General features: G+C 40.3%; 1 protein-coding gene across 1 annotated transcript in view; it reads left to right on the top strand.

The window, feature by feature from the left end:
* Positions 1-1,607: 1,607 nt before the first annotated feature.
* ALG14 (ALG14 UDP-N-acetylglucosaminyltransferase subunit) overlaps positions 1,608-12,855 on the top strand; it is a 79,426-nt gene continuing 68,178 nt past the window's right edge. The window contains exons 1-2 of the mRNA XM_037499196.2: positions 1,608-1,801; positions 6,449-6,600. Of these exons, the coding sequence (XP_037355093.1) occupies positions 1,660-1,801; positions 6,449-6,600 (294 nt within the window). The 5' untranslated portion in view covers positions 1,608-1,659. The remainder of the gene's footprint in view (positions 1,802-6,448; positions 6,601-12,855) is intronic.

The following is a 12,855-nucleotide window of genomic DNA, read 5'->3' as shown; positions in this document are numbered from 1 at the left end:
TTATTTATACAAGAACTGGGGTATAGGCCAGAAGCATGGGAGGGTGAGAGGCAGAGTGGGAGGCAAAACAGGCAGATGGACCAAAGACACTGCTGAGGGGAGCAGCGGGCAAGACAGGAGAGGTCTCCTGCGCAAGGTGGGTATCTCCCTGGCCAGCCGGGAGTCGAACCCATGCTGCAGAGGCTGTGGAGAGCTTCACAGCACTGTGCTCCACCCACAGCGACCCCTTTGTAATATTCTTAAGCTGTTTTTCACACTACGTTAGCACTGAATTTCCAACTATGCATTTGTAAACCCAGGCAATTCTAATTCCATAAAAATTTGAGAGACACTGACTTCTAAGCCACAACTATGATCTTTTTCCATCACTTACTAAGTTAGCTTATGGATTCTATCACATTTAACGTTTATGGATCCTAATTGTAAAGAGAAGGAATGCTATTCACCTTATTACTTTATTGTAGGGACGGAAGATTAAGAGGATTTGACTTAAGACTGGATATGGTAAGTACTGTGAGGCCCAGCAGCCTCACAGAAAATGCTGCCAGAAAAATCCCTAAGTGTTTTCCAAACTTGACAACTGATAGAAATCGCCACACTGGCTAGATAAGCTGGACCCAGGCCTTTCCCCTGGTGATTCTAATTTAGTAGCTCCTCAGTGGACCCTGAGAGACCACATTTCTAAATCCACATCTAGGTTCTAGCAAGTAATAAGCAACTTTGAACTTAACAAAGGAGTATACAATGTAGTACTCTTATGCAGTATGAGAAAGGATTTCTGGTTTCTAATCCTACATCTACCACTTTCACCTTTCTAGACAAGTCTGATCATCTGCACACTTGTCCTATGTAACCTAAAGGTGACAGCAAGTGATATTGGGGTGAATGGTCTTCTCTAATCTCAGCACTTTTATATTGCTACTATGTGTTAGTAAACATAAAAATAAGGAACCTTGGAGTGGAGAAGGTGTTTGCTTTACAGTAAAATGAACTAAACATTATTTGTAGGTCCAAGTATTCTCTACCCTGCCCCCCTGAGCTACTGAGTTTCCACTCCTCTCCGGAACATGGCATAACTTGAGGTGTCCACCCTTAGCTACATTTGTTAGGGTCTGAAATTTATGAAAACTCCTAAAAAAGTTTTCAAAAATAATTGGGGCAAAAGATTTGAATAAAGGGCCTAAATTCAATTTTTTATACCAAGGAAACTTTCACTGGCAAAGATCTGCAGTGATGTCTTCAAGTGCAAAAGAAACACTTTCCTCGGCTTGAAAAGGGAGTTTGCGAGGGAGCTGACTATGCCTTTGGCCTAGGGAGGAATCCACGAGGCCGGTTAGAGCTGGATCACCTCATAACTCGGGAGCTCCGGTGTCTGCAGAGAGTGCAAGAGGCCTGCCCTCTTCTAGTGCGGAAATCAAACTTCTCCAGCTGTTAACTTCCAGAATTTCAGCTTATGCCCGGGCACAGCCGCGCAGAAGCCCGCAGGGAAGCCATCTAGAACCCGGACTTCCGCTTCTGCCCTTAGACTCCTCCCAGCGCAAAGCCCGCCCCCGCCCTCATTTGACTCTCCTCGGTACCCGTAGTTCATGAACTCTGACCCCCTCCTCCGCGACTAGTGCTGACGGCGGCGACGAAATTACGCATGCGTCTATTCTTTGCATGGCGAGCACTTGTATTCTAGCTGTAGCGGGGATCGCGGTGGCGGTGTTACTGATACTGACTCTGAGGCTGTGGCTAGTGCTTCATGCCCAGGTCGCTGTGCCGCGTGAGTCTCTCAGCCTCCTGGTGGTGGCGGGGTCCGGTAAGTAGCAGGGCGGAGTGTCAAGCGCCTGGCTGGCACTACAAACCCCAGAATGCACCGCGCGCTCCTCGCTGGTCTCTTTGGCAGGTTTTTGTTATTGCCTGCTGGGAGTTGTAGTTTCTCTGAATTACCGGAACCGGTGGGCACAGCCGATGGAAAGTGCTGGTTTGCTCCTGCAGCTCAGACGTATTTTAATCGCAAAAGAGCAATTTACATTTGTCTGTAATTAAACTTTTTCTGGCAGAGTATATTTTACTAGTAAATTATTGATCAGAGGGAACAGAGGGCGCAGAAACCTCTGAAATCGCTAACATGCAATCTCACTGTATAAAAATTGTTTTGCAGGATTCATGTAGATATTTTGTATTTAATTTAGGAATCGCAAATACTACATGATACATACATGAGGCAAAGTGAACTGTCTCACTTATATGCATATGCAAAATATATAAGTATAAAAACAATTTTCTACTGACCATAGAACAGTGCACACCCCAGGATATCTGTCAGAGTATGAACCAACTGCCCCCTACCAGGTAATTCAGTGTCAGACACAGTCCAGAACTTCTGTAGGCGCTTACAATTTAAAATTTTAATAATGTACATTCTGTGTATAATCCCTCGGAAATGCCAGGGGATTGAATCCAGATAGAATAATATTCATAGTACAAACAACTGTTTTAACTATGTTCAAGTATAATTCATTTCTTTATTCAGTTAATGTATGTTGAGTCATAGAGAAACTAGACACTATGCTGTACTTTGGAGATATGAAAATCGATAAATATTACTTGCCCTGGGATGCTGACTGTGCCCCAAGCACTGAAAGGCATGAGGATACAGCAGTGAATGAAATGGAGAAAATAGGAAAATTAAAGAAAACAAAAACAAAATGGATACTTGCCACAATAAGTGCTATAATCCTAAGTACAAACTATAGTGGAAGGCTTCAGGAAGGACATCACTTTATCTGAACTTGAATCCGGAAGCTTCCTGGAAGCTTGAAAAACAAGGAAGAATGTGGGGAGGTAAGCACAGTCCAGATCCTAAAAAGAGTTTTAAACCCTGCTCTCTGGAGCTATTAGCAGCAATCCAGTACTCTGTAGCTTGTAGAATTAGGACCATAAGCCTCAAGATTAACATAATACTGAGTTGAATCACATCTCTGCCACTTATTAACTTGGTGATCTTGGGCTAATTATTGTTTCTGAGCTTTTATTTCCACCATGAAAAATGTGGGATGAGAAGAAGTGAGGAAAGATGAAATGTGATAGTATTTAAAGTGTTTAGCAAAGTGCTTGATACATAGTAATAAGTTAATAAATGGTACTATTATTAGTCCTGGTTGCAGAGGGGTCTTTTAAAGTGTTTTTTAATGAAAAGTGACACAATTAAATCTCACCTTCACAGAGGTCGTTTAGCCTGCATTATCAAGAAAATGTCATGACAAAGAATGAGGTAGGGAGACAAATCAGAGCTCTAAAAATAGTTGAGAACAGATTATGACAGTGTGATGGGTGTGGGGATAGAGAAAAGTATATGCATTTTAAATGAGATTTAGGAGCTAAAAATCACATAGGACTTGTAGATTGAAAGGGGGATCAGGGAAGGAAAGACTTAAGAGTGATGTCTAAATTTGTGAGTTGAACTAACAAACAAATGGTTGTTAGAGCCATTCACTTAAACAGTATTTATTTTTTTATTTAATTATATCTTTATATTCCCCATACAATTACAACCCCCTTATTTTGACCCCAAGCTCTCCTTTCCCCGCCCCCCCACCCCTCATAGAGTGTCTCTGGTTCATAGTTGTTTGTTGATTTTGATATTTTCTTTCTTATAGTTATTCTTTTTCCTGGTCCCTTATTTAAGTTTTCTAGATTCCTGCTAAGAGGGAGACCATCCGGTATTTTTCCTTTTCTTTCTGGCTTATTTTGCTGAGCATGATCCCTTCCAGCTCCATCCATGTTGCTGCAAATTGCATGTGTTTATCTTTTTTGAATGCTGAGTAATATTTCATGGTGTATATGTACCACATCTTCTTGATCCAGTCATCTATTTTTGGGCATTTGGGTTGTTTCCAAAGCTTAGCTATTGTAAATAGTGCGGCTATAAACATAGGGGTGCAGGTGCTCGTTGGAATTGATTAAACAGTATTAAATTTAAATTGGAATACTGGGAACTAGAATTAAGTTCATCTGTCAAATATGTCCTCTGTCTTTCAAACAATTCAAGATGGAGAGAGGTCAAGGATCTCAAATGATCATTCACGTCAAAGAAAGACTTGTAGATAGGTTAAACAGTTTAATAGTTCATGCCCAAATGTTGGAAGAAGCAGACATTTTCAATGTTTACCTAGAATCTCAAAAGACATTTAATCTTAAGATACTGTAAGATATCATTAATCAACCAATTACGTTCAAAGAACATCAATCATAAATTACTACTTTTCTTTGAGACACCATGTGATCTCCTTAGGCAAATTTTAGGTTTAATATTGAATTCCCATCTATCGATTCATTTAATAATTGGAGTAACTTCTATTTTCTAGACACTGGAGATACAGGAGAAACAAAGTGAACCAAAATTCCTGCTTTCATGGTGCTTACCTTCTACTGGGGCAAGGTGTGTGTGGGGTGGTGTAGTGCCAGCAAGGCACAGAGCAGGTTCTCCATGATCCTCACAGATGGGTAAAGGAGAGTCCTGGAGCCCTCAGTGACTTTTTCAGACTTTTATTGATCTTTCTACACCATTTATAGTGTGGCATCCATGTACACAGCAGGCCTCCCAGCCCCCAGTGAATCCTCACTCTTTCTGGGCTCTCTGGCATCCTCTCACGGTCTCTTCTCCTTTGCTGCTCTGCTCTTTCTGCTGGTGTCCCCGGGACGCTGCCCTTATAAGCCTAGTCTCAGCTCAGGTGTGCCCACCTATGCATGCCCACACCCTCCTCCAGGTGTCCGCCATCAGGCATGCATGTAGGACCACAGGGATCCATCATTAATGCTAATGGCGACAGGGCAGAAAAGCCTGATAATTTTTCACTTACCCTACAGTAACACAATCAAATGGAAAACAAAGCCCATCATTTTAATGACTTTATTCAGTAACAAGGTTAAATTTCCAAAGAATATATTCAGTGAGGGTTTCCTGGGGGGAGGAGGGGGAAAGACTGTTCTAGAAGCATAATGGAGTTTTAATTGCGGTGGAAGGTGTTGTGGACATTAGCTTTTACTCTTGTTTCAGCTGTGAAAACAAGTACCTACTTTGCTAACCATCACACTTTTAAATCTAGAACAAAAACACTAAAATGAGTGTAAGTCAGATGTGTAAATTACTTGCCCCAGTCAAGAAGAAGGGTGACAGGTTTTATGATGTAAGTATTGTTCTAATTCCTGAAACTCATTGGCTATTACTCTATGCTAATTTTATTAGTATATTAATTCCTTCTGGAATCTAGATAGCAACCCTTACCTTTCTACTCTAAGAAAGTGTACCCTGTGGGAGAAAACATAATTTGTTTGATCATCAATTGGTGTGTTCACTGTATCATTATTGAAAATTCTTCCTTATGCACTAAGGGAGATGAAGTAGGGGAGATTTGTAAGTAGGGGAAATAGTGTGAGCAGAGAAAAGTGGTAGACAACAAATAAAATGAATACAGAGAACGTTCTGGACATCAACCTGGCTGAGGCCAAGAAATGAAACTAAGGTGTGACAGGCTCATTGATCGAGTTTGGTTGCTTTGCTTAAATGGCATATAGTTAATGTGAAAGGGAGATGATTTTGGGGTATTTTTCCATGAAGGAACTTCAGTGAACACAAGTGATTTTTAAACACATGGTTTTGAAATTAAAGTAGTAACACTTGGAGACTGTACAGTTTCAAAAGTTCAACATGCAGTTGTTTGCTGAAGCGGCTGTTTGAGGACCTGCGGTGTGCTGAGACCACTACTAGGACCTCTACTAAGAGCAGTGGTCACCAAAAGTCTCCGTAAAGAAGACCCGAGCCCTGTGGGACAGTGCTCCTGGCTCCCTGATGTTACTTCTCAACATAGACATTTTCCGTGACTGTCTTTCCATTTATTAACCTATATTCCTGACCTTGGTTCATCCTCATCCTTCTTCCCAGTTTTCCCACCATTCCTTGAACACGTGACTCAGATCTTGGTATATCATGCCCTAATAATTCCACTCCCTCCCCTATAGCCTTCCTACTCCTAGCTATCCATTAGCTTTACCTTTCAAGCCATCGTAATCCTTGACCAGGAATATCCCCTGCTTTTATGGTAATGTTTTCTCATACTATTTACTTGGTTCCACCTACCATTTGCATTTTTCTTGCTTTCTTGCATTGTTTTCTGTGTGTGTCTTGTTCCTTTCCCACCTGATTTCTTGATAATAGAAACTGTGTCTTACACTTCTTTGGACCTTCTTCCACACCTATTGCTGCTGATGATTTTATTTTTAGACATTTTTTATCTTCTTCCCTCCTATCAAAATAGTACTTACACAAGGGCAATGATTATGGTTTCCAAATGCTCCTTCTGGCTTTTGGGAGACACCCAACGCACAATGATAGTATAACATGGTCAAATGGATATGTCCATGGAGGGTTTCATAATCATAAGTCTTTCAATATTTTTTTCAGGTGGACATACCACTGAGATTCTGAGGCTGCTTGAGAAGTTGTCCGATGCTTACTCTCCTAGACATTACATCATCGCTGACACCGATGAAATGAGTGGCCAAAAAATAAAATCTTTTGAACTAAATAGAGATAATAGAGACCCCAGTACCACAGTAAGTGGCAATTTCTATTACATATTGGTAACGCATTGAGTTTTATTGTCCATTGAAAGAATCTCATGTACTTTTTAAAAAATATTTTATTTTAGATAATTCTTATATCATTTTTCATTTTTGCACAATGTATACATTTTCATTTTGGTTATATTCCCTGTACAATTCCCACTCCCCTTATTCTGACCCTAATCCCTCTTCTCCTTCCCGCCCCCCTCCTGCCCCCTGTCCCACGTGGTGTGTCTCTGGTCTATAGTTGCTTGTTGATTTTGATTTTTACTTTATTACAATTAGTCTTTTTCCTGGTCCCTTATTTATGTTTTCTAAATTCCTGCTATGAGTGAGACCATCCAGTATTTTTCTTTCTCTTTCTGGCTTATTTCGCTGAGCACGATCCGTTCCAGCTCCATCCATGTTGCTACAAATTGCATGAGTTTATCTTTTTTGATTGCTGAATAATATTCCATTGTGTATATGTAGCACATCTTCTTGATTCAGTCTTCTATTTTTTGGCATTTGGGTTGTTTCCAGGTTTTACCTATTATAAATAGTGCTGCAATTAACATACGTATACAAGTGTTCTTTTGAATCAGTGTGTTTGTGTTCTTTGGGTAGATCCCTAAGAGTGGAATTGCCGGGTCATATGGTAGCACCATTTTTAGTAGACTGAGGAACCTCCATACAGCTTTCCATAGTGGTTGGACCAGTTTGCACTCCCACCAGCAATGTAGGAGAGTTCCTTTTTTCACTACATCCTCGCCAACATTTGTTGTTGCTTGTTTTTTTGATATGTGCCATTCTTTTTTTTTTTTTTTTAAAGATTTATTTATTTATTTATACAAGCAATGGGTACAGTCAGAAGCACGGGAGGGTGAGAGAATTCACCAGAGCCAGAGAGAGGAGCAGAACAGGCAGACTGATGAAGTACACTGCTAAGGGGAGCAGTGGGCACGACAGGAGAGGTCTGCGTGCCATGTGGGACCCTCGCCGGCGTGGTATCTCAGTGTGGCAAAACCCACATTTTCAACACAAACCTGCTTTTCCAAAAATGTGAAGACCTGAGAAATCAGAATATATACATTCCAGTTGTTAATGGCTTAGAGTTACCCAAGTAGCATGGGAATTTGCTGTTTTTTCTTTTCCTTTATTTTTTTAAGATTTATTTATTTATGCATAGAAGAACTGGAGTATAGACCAGAAGTGTGGGGGGTGAGAGGATTCACCAGAGACAGAGTAGGGAACGGAACAGGCAGATTGACTGAAATACACTGCTGAAGGGAGCAACCGATGAGGTAGGGGTGGTCTGCTGTGCCATGTGGGGCACCTCCCCTGCTGGGGATTGAACTCATGCTGCAGTGGCTGTGGATAGCTTCATAGTGCTGAGTCTTGCTTCATAGTGCTGCTTCTTAACCCCTTGTGCCACCAGGGAGGCCCTCTTTTCCTTTTTTAAAGTAAAATGGGTTTATAACATTTTATGGTTTCAGTTGTACAGACTTACATATCAACATCTGAATATACTACCATATGCCAGTCACCAAATATTCAGGTTTCCATCCATCACTGTGCAATTGATCCCATTTACCCAAATTGCCTACCCCTTCCCTTCTGGTAACCACTCTTGTTTGTGTGGTCTTAAGAGTTTGTTTCTGTTTGGTTTTATTCACTCATATGTTTAGTTCCGTTATCTACTATATATGAGTGAAATCATCCAGTATTTGTCTTTCTCCTTTTGACTTATTTTGCTTAGCATAATGCTTTCAAGATATATCCATTTTTGTTTCAAATGACAAGATTTCATCTTGTATGTGTATATACCACATCTTTATCCAATCATCTGTCTATGGGCACTTAGGTTGTTTTCAATTTCTGACTATTCTGAATAATGCTGCAATAAATGTGGTGATGCATAGAGCTTTTCAAATTTGTGTTTTTGTATTCTTTGGATAAATAGCCAGCATTGGGATACCAGAATCATATGTATTTCTTTTGTTAATATTTTGAGGAATTGACTTACTGTTCTCCATAATGTCTGCACCAACTTGCATCCCCACCAACGGCATGTGAAGTTTCCCTTTTCTCTGCATCCTCAGCAAAATGTGCTAATCCTGTCTTTTTTATAATAGCCATTCTAACAGGTATGAAGTGATAGCTCATTGTGGTTTAGGGTTTTCTATGTATATAATCCTAGCCTCTGCAGAAAGTAACAGTTTTACTCCTTCCTTTCCTATTTGATACTTTTTATTTCTTTTTCCTATCTAATTGCTCTGGCTGGGACTTCTAATACTATGTTGAATAATCGTGATGAGAATGGACACCCTTGTCTGTTCTTGATCTTACGGCAAAAAATTTCAATTTTTCACTATTGAGACTGGTGCTAGCTGTGGGTTTCTCATATGTGACCCTTATTTGTTGAGGTGTATCAGGTCCTTTCTTTCTGGACTCATTTTACTAAGAGCTTTTATCATAAATATGTATTAAATCCTGTAAAATGCTTTTTCTGCATCTATTGAGATGATCATATGGTTTTTATACTTAATTTTATTGGTGTGGTGTATCACATTAATTGATTTATGTATGTGGAGTCATCCCTGCAGCTCTGGAATAAGTCCCACTTGATTGTAGTGTGTGATCCTTTTAGTATATTGTTGAATTCAGTTTAATAAAATTTTGTTCAGGATTTTTGCATCATTGTTTTTTTCCTCTGTGCTCAGGAATTTTCTATTGATTGGTAAATAATTTCTGATAAGGAATTATTCAATAATTCTCTAAATATTTAAATGCTCATATTTGTCTATTTATGTTAGATATCAGCAGAGTTTTAAGCTAAATTTTAAATTAATGTGATTTGTTAATTTTTTAGAAGATTATTTATGCATTCAAAAACTGGGATATAAATCAGAGATGCAGGGGTGAGAGGATTCACCAGAGAGAGTGGGGAGCAGAATAGGGAGATCCATTGAAATACACTGCTAAGGGGAGCAGCGGGCAAGACAGGAGAGGTCTGCTGCACCATGTGGGTCAGCTCCCTGGCCAGCCGGGTATTGAACTCGTACTGCAGTGGCTGGCAATAGCTTGATAGTGCTGTGTCTTTAACCCCTGTGCTACCACGGAGGCTCTGGTTTTGTTAATGGTAGAGATCAAATACTTTTGTTGCAGAAACTTCACATTTCTTCCAATTCCTTTGATTCAAGGTAATTTTTTTTAAGATTTATTTATGCATACAAAAGCTGGGGTGCAGGCCAGAGGTAGGGAGTCACCAGAGAGAGAGTGGGGAGCAGAACAGGTGGATCTACTGAAATACACTACTGAGGGGAGCAGTGGGCAAGACAGGAGAGGTCTGCCGTGCCATATGGGTAGCTCCTTGGCTGGGGATCCAACTCGTGCTACAGAGGCTGTGGATAGCCTCATAGGTTGTGTCTTTACCCCTTGCGCCACCAGGAAGGCCCTGATTCAAAGTAATTTTTAAATAATATTTAAATCTTTATATATACGGCCTCACTGGTGGCTCAGGTGGTTGAGCACAGTGCTGTGAAGCTATTGGCAGCCTCTGTAGTGCCAGTTCGATCCCCGCTGGCGGTGGAGTAACCCACATGGCACGGCAGACCGCTCCTGCCATCCCCGCTGCTCCCCTCAGCAGTGTATTTCAGTCAGTCTGCCTGTTCTGTTACCCTCTCTGTCTCTGGTGAGTCTTCTCACCCTCCTGCACATCTGGCCTGTACCCTGGTTCTTGTATAAATAAATCTTAAATAAAATAAAATAAAATAAATCTTTATATATATAATTCATTTATAATTGTGCAAGAGTGAAGAGAAATGATTATTCCTGTTATACTTTTTTTTTTTTAAAGATTTTTTTTTTTTGTATTTATTTATACAAGCACTGGGTATAGTCAGAAGCACGGGAGGGTGAGAGAATTCACCAGAGCCAGAGCCGGGAGCAGAGTAGGCAGGAGGACCGAAGTACAGTGCTGAGGGGAGCAGCAGGCGGCAGGAGAGGTCTGCGCGCCATGTGGGACCCTCCTCCGGTGGCCGGGGAGCAGCTGGGGATCGAACCGGCACTGCAGAGGCTGTGGGCACTTTCGCAACCCAGTGCTCAACCGCTGCGCCACCGGGGAGGCCCTATTCCTGTTATACTTTTAAACTCTGCTATTAGCCTGTGTTTCTCTCAGTAGTTTTGCTAGCTTTTTAAGATAAACAGGTTTCTCTTGGGAGAAATAACTCAGTTCCACTCATATAAAGCAATTGAGTTGAGAAAGATGAACAGTTGGAAAGCTAAGCAAAAAACAAACAAAAAACCAAAATGAATAATTAACTGTGAAATTACTTATATGAAAAGATCTTAGAAAACTTTCTAATAAAGTATAATTTCCACTGGGATTAGTTTTAAAGAGTAGCTAAAGTCATATCCTCCAGAAAAATTGCATAGTAACCTTTCCAAATAGGAACAATTACCAGAGTTATATAAAGTTAAGTGAAAAATCAAACCAGAACATTCTGGAAAGCTGTAGGCTCCTTGTTGGCTTGTGTCTTAGTAGGGACATTTACCCTGGGGAGACATGGAAGGAAATGAGGCCCAGATATTGCACTGTGGATTTTGGTTCATTCTTTTATTTGCTTCTGTATTTGAGTCTTATCTGTAAACTGCCTCCCTTGACAACTATTACTCTTTGTGACTTCTGTTAGAGCATGAGTTGGCACCTTTAGATAATACCACTAAAGTAAAAAACTCAGTGAGACTAGAATAAGACATTTTTAAAAATTGTATGTAAAAATTAGAGTCGGCTTTGTTCATATATAAAGCAAAGGGGGATTGCTGAAAACTGATTTGAAGGATTAAAAATTAGAGCCAACCTTTTGCTTTTGGGTCACTTAACCAGATTTCCCACCACTTTATAATTCAGCTTATAATGTTTACCCAGAAAGATTATTTATTTATTCATTTATAGAAAACACTAAGTTAATGTCAATTGTGCATAAAACACTGTGTTTATTTCAGCATATCTTGTTGAATATACCCCACAAGGAACCGTATTCTAAGTTGTTATTTTTCTTTTTATCTACTCTCTTCTGTTCTTCCCAAATTTTATTTCTTTTTTTTTTTTTTTGGTTCCTTAACTCAAAAGCTTCAGACAGTAAGTCTATAATGTAAAAAGCAGAATTTCCCTTTCACTACCCAGGCCCAGTCACTAGGGGTCGATACTGTGCCAGTTTGAATTCCACCTTGCTGGTGTGCTTTTCCTCATGTTTCTAGTGTCCATATAACAAAATATAATGGATAACATATATACATGTAAACATAACCACTTAAACAGTAGGGAGGGGGCACATGTATGGCTAGCTTATAAATCACACTCTATATATTGTTTTCAGCTTTTTTCTTTTTAACTCTCGGCCTTGATAACTTTCCATGTGGGAATGTATAGGTGTACCTTGTACTTCTTAATGCTTCCATAGCAGCCTCTAGTACTGCTGGACATTTCTTCTCACTGTTTTCAGTTTTTCACTAAATACAGCAGTGGACATTTTTGTACTTATACATATTCTGCAAGTATTTTTAGAACTTACCTAGTTTTTACAATACATATGGGTGTCATTTTGATTAGAAAATGGGTGAACATACAACCCACATCAAATAACCTGCTAACAATCAAGAACGTGTCAGCCCTTTTCAACTATTGCACTCTGCTGGATTCTTTATTGAATCCCTGTTTTGAAGTAAACAGAGTAAGCGTATGACAGAATGTAAATAGAGACAAATGTAATAGATACTCAGGACTGTTGTTGTAGTCACTAAAGAAAGCCTCTCTACTCTCTATTCATTTTTTTTTAAAGATTTATTTATTCATACATACAAGAACCGGGGTACAGGTCAGATGTGCGGGAGGGTGAGAAGATTCACCAGAGACAGAGCAGAGAACGGAACAGGCAGACTGACTGAAATACACTGCTGAGGGGAGCAGCGGGCACGACAAGAGAGGTCTGCCACGCCATGTGGGTATCTCACCGGCCGGTGGGGATTGAACCCAAATTGCAGAGGCTGCAGACAGCTTCACAGCACTGTGCTCAACCACCTGCACCACCAGGGGAGGCCCTCTATTCATATTTTTCAGCAGTTGCCTCAGGCCAGTAATGCTGAGGGCCTGTTGCATGAATATCTGCACGTCCTGCACTTGCTGTGGAATCTCAGCAGTGTCTGCCGCACATTTTATATCCATGGCCGCCCAATTATATAAGCCTAAAAACACTGCATTGCAAA

Source organism: Talpa occidentalis, unplaced genomic scaffold (assembly GCF_014898055.3).
Source record: "Talpa occidentalis isolate TD23 unplaced genomic scaffold, MPIMG_talOcc4v2.1 talOcc4.9, whole genome shotgun sequence".
NCBI lineage: Eukaryota > Metazoa > Chordata > Mammalia > Eulipotyphla > Talpidae > Talpa > Talpa occidentalis.
This window is presented reverse-complemented; position numbering and strand designations above follow the sequence as displayed.